The sequence below is a fragment of the Sapajus apella genome, unplaced genomic scaffold, assembly GCF_009761245.1.
Source record: "Sapajus apella isolate SASKATOON/1434 unplaced genomic scaffold, GSC_monkey_1.0 scaffold2, whole genome shotgun sequence".
NCBI classification, from domain to species: domain Eukaryota; kingdom Metazoa; phylum Chordata; class Mammalia; order Primates; family Cebidae; genus Sapajus; species Sapajus apella.
The window spans coordinates 20431466-20448653 of record NW_022436942.1 but is presented as its reverse complement, the minus strand read 5'-3'; the positions used below and the strand labels follow the sequence as shown (position 1 = coordinate 20448653).

The 17188-nt window shown below is 45.8% G+C and overlaps 1 protein-coding gene across 4 annotated transcripts in view; it reads right to left on the bottom strand.

Moving 5' to 3' along the window:
* Positions 1 to 1859: 1859 nt before the first annotated feature.
* The window catches only part of RNF41 (ring finger protein 41), a 35860-nt gene continuing 20531 nt past the window's right edge, over positions 1860 to 17188 (bottom strand). For 3 of the 4 annotated variants that reach the window (XM_032290917.1, XM_032290896.1, XM_032290903.1), the window contains 5 exons: positions 12998 to 13110; positions 7503 to 7774; positions 5526 to 5661; positions 5017 to 5120; positions 1866 to 4170 (listed from right to left, as the gene is read on the bottom strand). In XM_032290917.1, coding sequence (XP_032146808.1) covers positions 3819 to 4170; positions 5017 to 5120; positions 5526 to 5661; positions 7503 to 7774; positions 12998 to 13087 — 954 coding nt within the window. In that variant the 5' untranslated portion in view covers positions 13088 to 13110 and the 3' untranslated portion in view covers positions 1866 to 3818. Of the gene's footprint in view, positions 4171 to 5016; positions 5121 to 5525; positions 5662 to 7502; positions 7775 to 12997; positions 13111 to 17188 lie in introns of all 4 variants that reach the window. The other variant, XM_032290913.1, reaches the window with a different exon arrangement.

Below are 17188 nucleotides of genomic sequence, written 5' to 3'. Positions count from 1 at the left end.
GGCTCACCGCAACCTCCGCCTCCTAGGTTCAGGCAATTCTCCTGCCTCAACCTCCTGAGTAGCTGGGATTACAGGCACGCACCACCATGCCCAGCTAATATTTTGTAGTTTTAGTAGAGACGGGGTTTCACCGTGTTGACCAGGATGGTCTCGATCTGCCGACCTCGTGATCCACCCGCCTCAGCCTCCCAAAGTGCTGGGATTACAGGTGTGAGCCACCGCGCCCGGCTGAAAAAAAATTTTTACTAGTATTAAAACAAATTAAGACAATGACAGGTGCAGTAGCCCCAGCTACTTCAGAAGCTGAAGTGGGAAGATCACTAGAGCCCAGGAGTTTGAGGCTATACAGTGAGCTATGATGGTGCCACTGCACTCTAGCCTGGGTGACAGTGTTCTTTCTACTCCCTCCTTTCCCCAATTCTCCTGACGTTAAAAGTTTAGAATGGTTTGGCAAATTTTTTTCTGTAAAAGACCAAGTATTTTAGGCTTTGTTGCAGCTACTCAACCCTGCTGTTGTAATGTGAAAGCAGTCACAGACAATATATAAACAAACAGGCATATCTGTATTCCAATCAAGTTTTTACGAAAGCAGGTGGTAGGATTGTAACCTGTAGTTAGCTGACCTCTGACCTAGAACAAATAACACTTCCTGAAAAGCCTTTCCTGATACCCATCAAAATCAGTGGCTTTATCATGGCTGGCTCACATATTACTAGTAAATCCACTTAGCACATTTACGATCTCTTATTACATATTCATCTCCATTAGGGACTAAGTTCTTTATAGGTAGGTGCCATTTTGCTACACAAGCCGCCTCATCTTCACTCTGACATTCAATGAATATTTGTTTCTAAAAATCAAATCTACCATAAAAGGAAGATATGACACCATTCATAATATTCACAAGAATGAGCAGCAAGTTCTAAAAGTAATTTTAAAGTTTAAGGGGGAAAAAGCACTGCTATGTCACTAGGATACATACATTGCCACTTACGCTCCATACTGTGACATGCTTATCAGTATTTTATAATCATACCTTGTGTGCACAGAAGCGTAGACTCAGTGAGCACAGAAATGCCTTTTTTTTTTTTCAAGCCACTAGAGTATCTAGAGTACTATTAGATTTATATTATGTGCATGATAAATGCTCAACAAATTTAAACATACTTCTGGGGATGGGGAGATTTCCTCTTTTTCTTTTTTTGATACAGGGTCTTGCTCTGTCACCCGGGCTGGAGTGCAGTGGCATGATCTTGGCTCACTGCAACATCCACCTCCCAGGTTCAAGCGATTCTTGTGCCTCAGCCTTCTGAGGAGCTGGGATCACAGGCGTGTGCTACCACGCTGCAAAGGTAGCAGCAAATACTTTTGAAGACTATTTTTATACGTAAATAATTATGAAACCTCAGCAAGTACATTTCCCTCCTCACATTTACTTTCTTAGGAAACACGGAGGGGTGGAGGCTTCTCTGCCTGCAATGGAATTCCAGATTCTAAAGCAAAGTTGCTTGTGGGACAAAGGAAAAAGATACATACATATCTTCTATAGAAAGTATCCCAAAAACTCAGGAGCACTCAGGAAAGACATGGAATTTAGGATAAAGGCAGACCCTGGTAAGCACACAGTTCACATCATTAGAGAGCTTTGACTGCTACACAACAGGAGATAGGAGGGAACAATGACGGAGGGCACACACAGGAGAGCCACTGTGAAGTGCACACTACTCCCAGACAGACATCCTCCTGAAAGAGAAGTTAGCACTAAGATAAGAGTAGGTAACAAGGAAGAAGGGGAATTAAGGTGAGAGAAAGGCAAAAAGCAGAGGGGAAACCTTCACAAAAAAGGGAGTAATGTTGAATTAAAATTTAGAGAGTTGAGTAAAAGGTTTATTATTAGTGCAGTCAACACCATGGAACAGCACATACAACACGACCAGCAACCTGCAGAGACACTAGTGCAAAGGGTAGGGAAGCCTTTCACTGAGCTTCCTGGCTCCATCTGAGGGTAAGGACTGGAGAGTATGAGCCTTGGTAAGGCAGGTAGGGGAAAGGAGAGTGGAAGAAATGTAGTAACCAGAATAAGTATAGCAGCGTTTTCAAATTCCTGAGCACAATGTCCCGGAGCTGGAACCCTACTCCCCTCAAGCTGTATCCCTCTACCCCAGTCCCAGTGGAGCCATGATCCAACTACCCAGACCTGCAGCAAGCTAGCCTGGAATAAAACTCTGAGAAGAAGCCGTTACATGGTAGGGAGGAGCCCTTCTATCTCCAACCACATTCCCACCCACATATTAAAATAATCACACCTACTATCCTTCCCCTTCTCTTACTCTGCCAGTCACTCTAGGAATCAAGGTATGTCCTAGGTAACCTGAAAAGGAACTGAAGTCCCCAAGGGGGTGTGGGTGAGGCACAGCACAGCCTGTACTTAGAGACAAAGATAAAATTTCTATCTGATTTGCATGGTGAAGCTTAGAACCCAGCTATACAGCCCCAAGGAAACTTGGGGAAGCGAGTGTTGCCTTCAAAATGAATACTCTAAACCCAGAGTTTTATGATGAGGTCCTAGAAGGGCTAGAAGGAAATTTTTCCAGAGGGCACAGGCATAGATGCTGGACTGTCATCTCCTTCACAGGAATAGAGGAAGCTCCTCATTTCAGTTGCGGATACAGAAGTTTGGGGCAGATATTGTAAGTTCAGCCGAGGACTCCCTTGGCTCTTCTTATATTAAAGCCAAAGGTTGTGCTGAAAAGGAAAAATACAAAACACACCCCCATCCCTGTCCCACCCTATCCAGAATCCCCACAATAGGAACATCAAAAGAAAATCTTTAAGTTTGATTTTTTTTTCTTTTTTCCTTTCTTAAAAAACAAAAAAAGGAAGTAAATAAATTAAATTGCCAACAATGTGGCTGGGATAGCCATGATCAGGCCATTCTTAAAAAAAAAAACAAGTGGGCAGTAGGTAGGGTTTACGGAATATAAACAAACAATGGCAAAAGGAAATTATCAAAATAACTAACTCTAGTCACAGGGCTAGAGAGGGGTCTATGGAACAATTATGGCTCATGCCACAAGAGGCAGTGCCGACCAATTTTAGCAAAAGCTAGACAGCTTCTTGCTGAACACATCAACCCCAACAGACTAACCCCTACCCTAAACCCTGGCATTCTCTAATTATGAAAACTTGTAGGAAAGAAGAGCTCATCTGGAAATGTTCAGTATCCCAGCCTGCATACTGGTAGACCTGGTGGGAGGCTGCACCTTTAAGGTGGGCTGAACAAGGATACTGCTTGGCACAGAGGTCCAGTCTTTCCCTAAGGGCCATCAGTGATGGCCAATTATTGGCCTCACTACGTATTTCTAGAGATTTGGCTCCACCCTTACCATTTCTTCAGGATGTCTGCTACTTAGAGTCAACAGGCCTGCCTGCTCTGGTTCCCTGGTTTTGGAGGAGACAGATGATTAGAGATTCCTCACTCTGCCCTGATCCTCCAGGGAAAATGAATCTCTTTGTGCTTTCTGAAAATATCTTGAACCAGGGACCCTAAGTGGGAAAATGGATGGAAGTGGGGGCTTTCCCACCCAGACTGATAATTTACAGACATTTTAGGGGAATATGGCAAGGGGAGGAAATCTGGGTTTCCCACCTGAAAGGCTGAGCAAAGTACCCCAGAGCCCTTCAGTGCCAGAAGAACAGGGAGATGTGTGGCTCAGGTATAAGCCACAGTATTAAGGATAATGGGGAGGACTCCGGTCCCAGCTGCTGGAGTGATGGGATTCTCTGATTTCCATCTCTTCCTGATAGCCAGTCGAGTTCTATATTTCTTCCACACCATGCGCAAATATCATGACAAGGCCTGGCTCTTGCACCATGTCATCACCCATATGCTGGTTCTCACAGGCCATCACGACAACAGCCTGCTTGCCAGGGATGCGCTTGGCCACGTAGTTCTCATAGTAGCGTCGGTTCATCTGTCTGGTCTCTAGTGTGGCCAGACCCTGGGGCCAGCTACGCTCGTGGGCATTTTCAATTAGCTCGTTGACAATGGAAGCAGGACAGCCACTCTCCACCAGGGAGCGCTTAATTACAGCCTGGAGCACAGCATCAGGAGTCGAGATCATCCCTCCCCAGCGGGTCACTCTTGCTGGCTGAAGGGAGTTCACCCACCTGTGTGGAGGTGATTAAAGTTGGTCACTTCAGCTCATCTTTTTTCTCTGTATTGGCTTTTTCTGCTAATAGAAATAACCACCCACTCTGCACTCAGCTTACCTATTCTTCTTTCTTTCCTTACATCATTGGTTCAGAAACCCCAAATCTTTCCCCAGCTAGTCCCAACTGAGTCACCACACGTTATTCACCAGATTAAATTCCATGAGTCTGCACTCTGTCCCTGTTACTTTTCTTTGAAATCCAAATACTTAGCACCGATAGCACTTAACACATAGTTAGTGCTCTATGTTTAATGAATAAAACAATTATTCCTTATACTATGTCCCACTCAGCACTAGTTGCCCTATATATATTGATTCACACTTACAGTGTCTATGAACTGTATAGGACTCCAGAACTGAAAGAGATCTTAGACTTCACTTGTATACTTCGCTTGTCTTTGTTGCATTTTAAAGATCACTTTCCTGGACTTGTACTCTGCCTCCTCTTCTCTGGGTTGTAAGCTACCTGAAGACAGGGACGATATCTTCTATTTCTTTTTGGCCCTCCTAGCACTCCATAGCCTTTAATACAGGGATTCGTACATGGGTACTCACCTGATTCTGGACAAGTGCATCCTTGGGCAGGCTTTCCCTTCCATCCACCCAAATGCATAAGATATCCTGTGGTGGAGCTAAGGGTTATCCTCTTCTCCTCTGCCCCTGTCCTTAATACGAACATCTGAGAAGCAGTCACCCCAGCCCAGCTCTCCTAAGACCCTCCTTCTTCCACTCTCCTGCTCTTCCTCCTTTCAGGCCTTGTTGTCAAGACGTGGAATCACTCCACGTCCTGAGTGACACTCACTCTAGGATCTCGTTGTATTCAATTGTCTCCTCCAGGTTCTGAAGGTTGGGGTTGACACTGCGGATTGCACGCATGTATGCCTTTAGCAGCTGGATGTCTCGCTTCTGTTGTGGGGAAGAAAAACCAGGAATCATGGTTAGGGCAGAAAACAGAAAAAAGACAAAAGTTTATCCGAGAATGAGGGCAACTGAGAGATCCAAAGAACAACCAGTTTGTAAGCTTCAGGAAGACAGGGATAGGACTGTCTCACTCACAGCTGTCTCCTTAGTACTTACAAATGTGCCTGCACAGAGAAGGCATCTGGTAACTATTAGGTGAATGAATGCTATGAAAGGAAGTCAAGGACAGCTCTAATCTGATTCCATGCTAAGCCACAGGCAGAATATCCACTCATCCAGGCTCATAAGAGTAAACACAGGTCTGTGTGTTCACAACTGGTTTTTATTACCCACGGGTAGGCAGTTGTCTACATATGAGGGATGTATTCTCCCCCGTGTCTCAGGGCCTACCTGCTCTGCCAGCTGGTGTTTGTGTTCAGCCGATGTCTTCTCCAGCTCTGCGATGCGTGTCTGCTGCTGCTGTACCACTGAGCGCAGGTGCTTAATGCAGTTATGGTTTGGCAGCTCATCTTTGGGCATCTCCAGGCTGCAGGCCAGGATGGGGAAGGAGCAGAATAGTGGTGATCAATAGGACATGTATGAAAATGGCCTATTCTGTGGCAGAAAACTGCTAAGTAGATTTTGTCCTACCCAAAATTTCTAACATTCATTTCAGGCCTCCCTCTTGTTTATTACCTTCACTTACTTCTTCCAACTTCCAACTTGCCCCTTTGCTGTCTATTTTCCTTAAATTTCTTTCCCCAATCAAGACAGTGTTTTATCTATTTTTTAAAATTTATTTTATTTAGTATTTTCTTTTTTTGAGACAGTTTTGCTCTTGTTGTCCAAGCTGGTGGGCAATGGTGCAATCTCAGCTCACTAAAACCTCTACCTCAGGCTGGGCGCAGTGGCTCAAGCCTGTAACCCCAGCACTTTGGGAGGCCGAGGCTGGTGGATCACAAGGTCAAGAGATCAAGACCATCCTGGTCAACATGGTGAAACCCCGTCTCTACTAAAACTACAAAAAATCAGCTGGGTATGGTGGCGCGTGCCTGTAGTCCCAGCTACTCAGGAGGCTGAGGCAGGAGAATTGCCTGAACCCAGGAGGCGGAGGTTGCGGTGAGCCGAGATGGCGCCATTGCACTCCAGCCTGGGTAACAAGAGCGAAACTCCGTCTCAAAGAAAAAAAAAAAAAACAAAAACAAACCTCTACCTCTCAGGTTCAAGTGATTCTCCTGTTTCAGCCTCCTGAGTAGCTGGGATTACAGGCACACGCCACCACACCTGGTTTATTCTTTGTACTTTTAGTAAAAACCGGGTTTCAACATGTTAGCTGGGTTGCTCTCAAACTCCTGACCTCAGGTGATGTGCCTGCTTTGGCCTCCCAAAGTGCTGGATAACAGGCATAAGCCACTGCGCCCAGCCTCTTATGTATGTATGTATATATGTATGTTTGAGATGGAGTTTCACTCGTGTCGCCCAGCTGCAGTGCAATGGCACCATCTTGGCTCACGGCAACCTCCACCTCCCGTGTTCAAGCAATTCTGGTGCCTCAGCCTCCCAAGTAGCTGAGATTACAGATGCCTGCCACCACGCCTGGCTAATTTTTATATTTTTAGTAGAGACGGGGTTTCAACATGTTGGCCAGGCTAGTCTCAAACTCCTGACCTCAGGTGATCTGCTGGCCTCAGCCTCCCAAAGTGCTGGAATTACTCTCATGAGCCACCGCACCTGGCCTATTTATTTTGACACACTATTTTATCTACTGCACAGCTCTCCTTTTCCTCCAGATTCTGCCTATGCACTTATTCCTTCAGAGAAGCCCTATATACACAGCCCCAGCTATCAACATTCTTTTTATTTTCTACTTTTTGAGATAGAATTTCACTCTTGTGGCCTAGGTTGGAATGCAGTGGTGTGATCTTGCCTCACTGCAACCTGTGTCCCCCAGGTTCAAGCAATTCTCCTGCCTCAGCCTCCCAAATAGCTGGGATTACAGGTGTCCACCACCATGCCCGACTAATTTTTTGTATTTTTAGCAGACACGGGGTTTCACCTTGTTGGCCAGGCTGGTCTTGAACTCCTGACCTCAGGGAATCTGCCCACCTCAGCCTCCCAAAGTGCTGGGATTATAGATATAAGCCACAGTACTGGACCTCTTTTTATTATTTAGCTGGGGGGAACACAGTCTCATTCATACCTGTAATCACATCAGGTAATCACATCTGGGATTACAGGTGTGATTGGCAGGAAGCCAAGGAGGTTAGGAATACCCCTTGCCAACATGCGTAAGAGACCTCCTCAGCTAGTGGGGAGGGCATCCAGAGACAGGGGCATAAATGAGATGGCCCTTATCCGTGAGGGGTAAAAGAAGGGAAGGAATCTCACCCACAGCCCTGTTCACAGGTCACAGGCCGCTTCGGGTTGTGCTCACAGTCACTGAGGTGAGACATGAGGTTGTCAAGACGGACAATAGCACTACAGCCAAACACAGCGTTGTCACAGGCAATCTGCAGCTTTGATAACATGTTCCGCATGATCCGAGGTACTGGGCGCAGATGGGCGACCGTCACGACACTACGGTCCACTGGACACGTCTGTTGCTGAGAAAACCACTGGGTGATGCAGGCGTTGCAGAAAGCATGCTCACAATGAGGTGCCTAGAAGGGAGAACAAGGCAAAAGGGGCACAAGGGAATTGGCAGAAACTAAGAGCCTGGATATGATAACTCTACAAAGCCAATCAAGCCATTGTGCAGCTTCTATGACGAGAGGTCCCTTGGGTCACAGCAAAGTATAGATCTACTATGGGCAAGGCATTGTAGGGGAGGCTAAGGCAGGCACACTGCTTGAGCTCAGGAGTTTGAGACTGGCCTGGGCAACATGACAAAACCCCGTCTCTATAAAAATTACAAAAATTAGCTGGGCATAATGGCACAAACCTATAGTCCCAGATACCCAGGAGGCTGAGGTGGGAGGACATTGGATGACTTGAGCACGGGAGGTGGAGGTTGCAGTGAGCCAGGATTGCACTACTGCACTCCAGCCTGAGTGACAGCCAGAACCTGTTTCAAAATGTATATATATGTTCCCTGTGCTCAAGATTAAAAATGAGTTGTGAAACAAGACAAACAAGTAAAAAGTTATATAACAATAAAAGATATAAATGATATTCCCAGACAATAGGACAGATGACACAAGGCAGCCAATTATTAATTGCTATCTGGATTGCATACACAGTAATTGCCAAAAAAGTCCAGAGGAGGGTAAGGTCTTTTCAGGCCAGCTCAATCATGGTAGGTATTTACAGAGAGGACAGAATTTGATATGGGTCTTGAAGGATAATTCAGATTACAGATTTAGAGAGGAGGGGGACATTTTACTGGCAAAAATTCATGTAAGAAAGCTAAATAAGGTCGGTTGCAGTGGCTCGCACCTGTAATCCCAGCACTTTGGGAGGCTGAAGCAGGCAGATCACTTGAGGCCAGGAGTTCGAGACCAGCCTGGCCAACATGGCAAAACCCTATCACTACTAAAAATATAAAAATTAGCCAGGCGTGGTGGTACGTGCCTGTAATCCCAGCTACTCGGGAGACTGAGGTGAGAGAATTGCTTGCACCCAGGAGGCAGAGGCTATAGTGAGCCAAAACTGCATCATTGCACTCCAGCCTGCGCAATAGAGTGAGACACTGTCTCGAAAAAAAAAAGCTGGGCCGGGCACAGTGGCTCAAGCCTGTAATCCCAGCACTTTGGGAGGCCGAGGCGGGTGGATCACGAGGTCAAGAGATCGACACCATCCTGGTCAACATGGTGAAACCCCGTCTCTACTAAAAATACAAAAAATTAGCTGGGCATGGTGGCATGTGCCTGTAATCCCAGCTACTCAGGAGGCTGAGGCAGGAGAATTGCCTGAACCCAGGAGACGGAGGTTGCGGTGAGCCAAGGTCGCGCCATTGCACTCCAGCCTGGGTAACAAGAGCGAGACTTCGTCTCAAAAAAAAAAAAAAAAGCTAAACAATAACAAAAAAAGCCCTCCTGTCGAGAGGTTAAGACACCTCTCTGTGAGGGCTCAAGTTCTTATTTTATGAGGGATGACCTGAGGTGTTGCCCTGAGGCCCAATAGCCACATCTAGCTTCCTAAACAGGGCTGGAGTTGTTTTTGTTTTTCTGTCACCCAGACTGGAGTATAAGGACATCATCTTGGCTCTCTACACCCTTGACCTCCCAGCCTCAAGGAGTCCTCCAGCCTCAACCACCAAATGGCTGGAAATATAGGCCCGCGTCACCACACCTGGCTAATTTTTGTATTTTTTTTTTTGTAGAATTGGGGTTTTGCCATCTTGGCCAGGTTGGTCTCAAGCAATCCACCCACTTCAGCCTCCCAAAGTGCTCACAGGTATTAGCCAATGTGTCCAGCCTGATTTTTATTTTTCAAAGATATACCTGATTCTTTTCGAAGTATTATATACCATATCTCCAAAGAAACCCTTAATTTCTCCACTTTTTTCTATCCCTACTGCCACTAACTCAGTTGAAGCTGCTATCATCTCTCACCTGAATTATTAAATGTTTCCTAACTGGTTTCCCTACTTCTACTTTGTCCCTTAATAATCCATTCTACATTTAGCAGCTGGAGTGATGACTTAAAAATGCAAACCACACCAGCTGGGTGCGGTGGCTCACGTCTGTAATCCCAGCACTTTGGGAGGCCCAGGCAGGCAGATTGCCTCAGCTCAGGAGTTCGCGACCAACCTGGGCAATAAGGTGAAACCCTGTCTCTACTAAAATACAAAAAATTAGCCAGGCATGGTGGCATGCGCCTGTAGTCCCAGGTACTTGGGAGGCTAAGGCAGGAGAATCGCTTGAACGTTGGAGGCAGAGGTTGCAGTGAGCTGAAATCGTCCCACTGCACCCCAGCCTGGGTGACAGAGTGAGCTCTGGCTCAAAAAAAAAAAAAAAAAAAAAAAAAGTTGAGAAATGCTGAGTGTATGATAAAATATATTGTTTGCTAAGAACAGCGACAAAGAAAACCTAACCCCCGCCCCAACATGTGGAAAACTACTTGGGGCGTCCTCAAGTAGCAAGACAATATATGTATATCATATACGAGTTTTGAAACTATTCTTTAAGCACAGGATATGTGACCCTGCCACCCCACCCTCTCCCTGGCTCCCTTGTGGAGAATACTTTTTAGTTTGTCTGTGATCAGTGGTAAGCAGGCACCAGCTGCCTACCTGGTTTCTCTTGGTTCTATGAGAAAACACAGAACACCTGTTTGTTAGTAATAATCACCTGTTCAGAGAGAATACATATGTAGGTCAGAGTCTGCTCGAGGCCTTCAGCCCAGAATGCTGTCAGCCCCGAGGCTCTCAGCTCGGAAGGCTGCCGGCCCCCACGACGGTCCCACTTTGCTGTTCTATCTGGGTGTCTGCTTCTTAATGCCTTCAGCACCACTTGGGTGGGGGTCTCTATGGCTGAACTGGACTCAATTTAAAAAAAAAAAAAATGCAAACCACACCATATCACTCCCCTGCTTAAAACTTTAGAGTATCTTCTGAAAGCAGACCCTGAGACAAGGACAAAAAAAAAGAAAAAAAAAAACCAAAAAACTTTACAGTGAGGCTGGATGCAGTGGCTCACGTCTATAATCCCAGCACTTTGGGAAGCTGAGGCAGTCAGATCACTTGAGGTCAGGAGTTGAAGACCAGACTGGCCAACATGGTAAAACCCTGTCTCTACTAAAAATACAGAAATTAGCTGGGTATGGTGGCACGTGCCTGTAATCCCAGCTACTTGGGAGGCTGAGGCACAAGAATCACTTGAACCTAGGAGGCAGAGGTTGCAGTGAGCCAAGATCGCACCACTGTACTCCAGCCCGGACGACAGAGCAAGACTGTTTCAAAATAAAACAAAAAAACTTTACAGTAGTTTCCCATTTTTTTTTTTTTTGGATGGATTTTCACCCTTGTTGCCCAGGCTGGAGTGCAGTGGCGCGATCTTGGCTCACTGCAACCTCCGCCTCCTGGGTTCAAGTGATTCCCTTACCTCAGCCTCCTGAGTAGCTGGGATTACAGGTGCAGACCACCATGCCCAGCTAATTTTTTTTTTGTATTTTTAGTAGAGATGGGGTTTCACCGTGTTAGCCAGGCTGGTCTCAAACTCCTGACCCTACCTGCCTCAGCTTCCCAAAGTGCTAGGATTACAAGTGTGAACCACCTGCCCAGCCTGTCAACTTTTTCATAACCATCTTAGCTAAACCTGCCACCCCTGCATATGCATACAGAATGTGCTACCTTTTGTGTAAGAAAGAAAAGTAGGTGTGAAAAAACACAGATATATTGATATATACGCATGTATACACATACATATATATGTAGACATATCTATTCATATTTGCTTGTATCTGCCTTAATACACACTGAAAGGATACCAAATTAATAAAAATAGTTATCTATGGGGAAATTAGGTGGACAGTAATAATGACAGAAGTGAGAATTCTCACTGTATACCTTTTTATACTATTTTGATTTCTGAAGTATGTTCATTTTTCACTTATTCAAAAAAAATAAATATATATGACATGGGGAAATCAGCATCCTTAGCAGGAGCTTTCTAACCTTGAAAATGTGTCTGAGAACCTGGGATCATGAGGGTTGCCTGCTCTGTTCCTCAGAAGCTAAACCCCAGAGGTAGATGGATGGCTTCTGACTAGACTGTCACCAACTACGACTCACCTTTCCGTAAGTGACTTGGCTCAAATGGTAGTGTCAGAAAACAGCCCCTGCCAGGGCAAGGAGGGAACCTGACACACCCTGTGACCTCTTGACACTACTACTGGATGACTTGCTCCACACCTATCCAATATGCCTCTAATGGCAGTAGGCTGCAAAGGCCTAGAAGGAAGACAGGTCCAGAGCTCGCTGCCATTGGAATGCAGTCTGAATTTTATTCAGTTCAAGCATCTGTACTCCTTAGGGAGTACTGGGAGAAAAAATAAACTCAGAGGCTCAAGGGGAGCACCTGGGAGTTAGGTAAGCAGTGAATGGGGGAAGGGCCATGAGACCTCATTGCCTATTGTCCTGGTTTTGGAAAATGCGATAATCTCTAGATAGCCAGGAGTGAGAGAGGGTTAACTGGTATTTACAGAATGAGGGCAATAAGGATCCTGGAGGATGCTGTCCCATGAATACAACTGCTAAGGATACCTCACTAATTATACTTGCCTGGTAACTGTGAGCTTCTCCTCATACTTACCCCAGGATGATACAACTGACTCTGGTCTGGCAAGGGTGGCAGAGAAATGACCTATTACAGGTAGCAGCTTTCACATCAAAATGCAGAGTGCATGGCTGCATCAAAAACTAGTCTTTTCAGTAGATCCCAGGAAGAAAATAGGTCAGTACATACAGTTCCCCACTTCCTATTTGTTAGACAGTACGTAGGTAGAAGAGGCCTGCAGGGAGACTGGCTGATTACCTGAAGGACTATATCATAAAAATGCAGAGAGAACTAATTAGGAGAGTCCAGAAGTTCAATCATGGACAGGAAGATGGAACCTAGTAAGAGTTCCTGCAGAGGAAAGGAAGCTACCGAGCTATTATCACAAGAGAGAAACAAGCAGCTGACCATTTTACAGGAGGAAACTTTCAGAGTGACTTCAGAAAAAAATCTGAACCAGTGGATCTCTGTGGCATCCACCTCTAGATTGATTATGGAAGGCCTTATTCTTGTAGCCACCATTACTCCTCTGACCTAAACCTTTATTGGGTGGGGGTGGAGGGAAGAACACAGTGACTTCCCCATGGGTCCTATGACCCAGGAATATTTTCTACTAGTTCCACTGCTACCTCTTGCCCCACCAAACCTGCCATTAGACCAACTCACCTGTACAGGCTCCTCCAAGACTCCGCTGCAAATAGGGCAGATAAGATCTTCGTCAACATCCCCCTGGAAACGGGTTACATCATACCCCATGTCTCATCACTGAAACCCAGCTCCTGAAAGGTCAACAGGAAAAAGAGGCCAGTTCAGAAGAAACCTACAAATATGTGACAAACATAAACTCATTGCCAAGATCCATTATTTATCCAACAGATATTTATTGGGAGTCTACTATGTGGCAGTCATTTGGCTGGGTGGAAGCTGACTCAAGAAATTTAATTCTAAGGCCTGGCACAGTGGCTCACACCTGTAATCCCAGCACTTTGGGAGGCCAAGGTGGGCAATCACCTGAGGTCAGGAGTTCAAGACCAGCCTGGCCAACATGATGAAAACCCACCTCTACTAAAAATAAAAAAATTAGCTGGGCGTGGTAGCACACATCTGTAATCCCAGCTCCCTGGAAGGGTGAGGCACAAGAATCACTTGAACCTGGGAAGCAGAGGTTGCAGTGTGCCAAGACTGTGCCACAGCACTCCAGACTGGGTGACAGAGTGAGAATCCATCTTAAAAAAAAAGAAAGAAATTTAATTCCAATGGGGAAAAGACATTATATAAGCACACATTTGTAGACACAGGACTTTATGAGGGTAAGAGACATGAATACCTAAACCTGGCTGAATGCAGAGGGTGGTTTTGACAAGTTTTCCAGGACTGGGTGTCACCAGAAATGTGTCCTGTAGGGCAAGAGTGAGCTAAGGGAGCAGGGCATTAAGATGTTATGCACGTAAAACAGAACATCCAAATGCCCAGGAGAGGGAATACGGTAGGTTCAAAGAATTTCAAGCGGTTCAGGAAAAGGCTGACCTGAGGAGTGGGAGGGAGGACCTGTCAAGAGACAAGGCTGGAGAGGATGCAAGGGTCATGCTGTGAAAAGTTTTCTGTGAGGAGTTTGGACTTTATTCTGAAGGCTATGAAAGAGCCACTGAAGGAATTAAAAAGAATGTGATAATAGCTCTATTTTAGAATCACTATATTAACCGGGGAGAAACTGGAGACTGGAAGAACATCTAAGCAAAAGAGAGATGGTGAGAGTCTGAACTTAGGTGGATAAAGAATAAGAGAGGTTCAAAAGAGCAAGGATTCAAACAGCAGTGATGAGGTCATGCCCCTTCTTTGGACTCCCAAAGATCAAACCCAAAAAGGTCAGTAAATAATTAATGAAAGCCCCACTGGGTGCATCCGAGAGCGGCCTGGGCAACATAGCAACTGGTGAGCTAATTGGATCAAGGATGGGCCCTTGATGGAAGGGCAGCCAGTCTACAGACCAGGCATCAACCTGTGATGTTCAAACTGTCCAATTTTGGAATGCATCTTCAGTTTAATCTGAAGGCTGCATCTCCCCATTAAAAAAAAAAAAATGCCCAATTTTAAAACGTGAGGTGCAGAGAGGTCTTGATAGCTCTTTAGTGTAAGCTAATGTATAGCACTGAATTAAGTCAAAACCAATTGGGTTCACATTCCCAGTTCTACTACTCATTAGCTGTGTAACTTGGGGCAGGCAACACAGCCTTCCTAAGCTGAAGTTACTTTTTAATAGATAAAAATAAGTATAATAGGCCAGGCACAGTAGCTCACACCTGTAATCCCAGCACTATGGGAGGCCAAGGCGAGCAGATCACGAGGTCAAGAGATCAAGACCATCTTGGCCAACACGGTGAAACCCCATCTGTACTAAAAATACAAAAATTAGTTTGGCGTGGTGGTGCATTCTTGTAGTCCCAGCTACTCTATGGGCTAAGGCAGAATTGCTTGAACCTAGGAGGCAGAGGTTGCAGTGAGCCAAGATCTTGCCACTGCACTCAGCCTGGGTGACAGAGCAAGACTTCGTTCCCCCCCCCGCAAAAATAAAATTTTTGGTGTGTTTAATCTTTTTTTTTTTGTTTGAGATGCAGTCTCATTCTTTCACTCATGCTGGAGTGCCATGATGGCTCACTGAAGCCTTGTCCTCTTGGTTCAAGCGATCCTCCCATCTCAGACTCCCAAGTAGCTGGGACTACAGGCATGCACCACCACACCTGACCTTTTTTTTGGTAGAGACAGGGCTCTTGCTACATAGCCCAGGCTGGTGTGGAACTCCTGGGCTCAAGTGATATCCCCACCTTGGCATCCCAAAGTGCTAGGATTAGAAGTGTGAGCCACTGCACCTGGCCCTTTGTCATTATTGTTGAAATTCACTGAACTGAAAAGGGAGAATAGTGGTAAGAGAACAAGAGCAGCCCACAGTGTCTTTGTTCTTCTAAGTACCTAGATTTTTGAGAGCTGCAATAGATATTCCTGGTACTGTTCACCAGCAACCACATTCTAAGAATTATACTCCCTTTCCTTCTCTATCCACTTGACTCTGGCAGGAGTTGGCTCACTAGTATTATGAGACCTTACCGTAAGCTACAGCTGACTGAGCCAAGGGTGCACATGTAAACCAAGTGGGACTAATGAATCCTATCCCTGAAAATGTGAGCTTGATACCAAGAAAGTTGAGTTCGTCTTTATCTGGCTGCCATGAACTCAGAAATCAGGTCTAAAGATGGAAGTAAAAGACAAAGTCACAGTGAGAAAGACAGAAATGAGAGCTGGAAAGTGTCCTATAGTGTTAGAGATCCTAGTTTATTCCCAAAACTGAGCTGCCTGCCTATCTTTGGGTTTTATGAGACAATACAATAGCCTCTTTTGGCCACTTTGAGTTGGGTTTCTGTACCTTACAATCAAAAGAGTCCTGGCTCATACAAAGCAATGACATAACATTCTAGCATCACTTGAGAATTCTGGCAGGGAAGGATGAAGTTAAGAACAATGTTTTGGCTGGGCACGGTAGCTCACACCTGTAATTGCAGCACTTTGGGAGGTCAAGGCAGGCAGATTACTTGAGGTAAAGAGTTTAGGACTAGCTTGGCCAACATGGCAAAACCCCATCTCTACTAAAAATACAAAAATTAGCTGGGCATGGTGGCGCATGCCTGTAATCCTAGCTACTCAGGAGGCTGAGGTTGCAGTGATCTAAGAATGCACCACTGCACTCCAGCATGGTGACAGAGTGAGACCCTTTCTCAAACAAACAAACAAAATGATGTTTTTAGGCCTGTAATCCCAGCACTTTTGGAGGCTGAAGTGGGAGGATCGCTGGAGGCCAGGAGTTCAAGACTAGCCTGGGCAACATGGTGAGACTCTGTATTTTTTTTTTTTTTTTTTGATACTTAAAATTTTTTAAAGGCCAGGTACAATGACTCACTCCTGTAATCCCAGCATTTTGGGTGGGAGAGGGGGGAGGATTCCTTGAGTCCAGGAGTTCAAGACCTGCCTGGGCAACATAGCAAGATCCTGTGTCTACAGAAAAAATTTAATTAGTTGCAGGGGGAAAAATGAGCTGGTGTAGTCGCATGTGCCTGCAGCACCAGTTACTGGAAAGGCTTAAGTGGGAGGTTTGCTTGAGCCCAGGAGGTTGAGGGAGTGAGCCATGACTGTGCCACTGCACTCCAACCTGGGCAACAAAGTGAGACCTTGTCTCAAAAATAAATAAGGTTGGGTGCAGGGGCTCACACCTGTAATCCCAGCACTTTGGGAGGCTGAGGTGGGCGGATAACCTGAGGCCAGGAGTTCGAGACCAGCTTGGCCAACATGGTGAAACCCCATCTCTGCTGAAAATACAAAACTTAGCCAGGGATGGTGGTGGGTGCCTGTAATCCCAGCTACTTGGGAGGCTGAGGCAGAAGAATCACTTGGACCTAGAAGGCAGAGGTTTCAGTGAGCCGAGATTACCCCACTGCACTCCAGCCTGGGTGACAGAACAACACTCTGTCTCAAAATAAATAAATAAATAAATCTATATATATTTATATATAAACATTTAATGAGTACCATCCATACATCAAGAAGCCTAATAAGGCCGGGCGCGGTGGCTCAAGCCTGTAATCCCAGCACTTTGGGAGGCCGAGGCGGGTGGATCACGAGGTCAAGAGATCGAGACCATCCTGGTCAACATGGTGAAACCCCGTCTCTACTAAAAATACAAAAAATTAGCTGGGCATGGTGGCGCATGCCTGTAATCCCAGCTACTGAGGAGGTTGAGGCAGGAGAATTGCCTGAACCCAGGAGGCGGAGGTTGCAGTGACCCGAGATCGTGCCATTGCACTCCAGCCT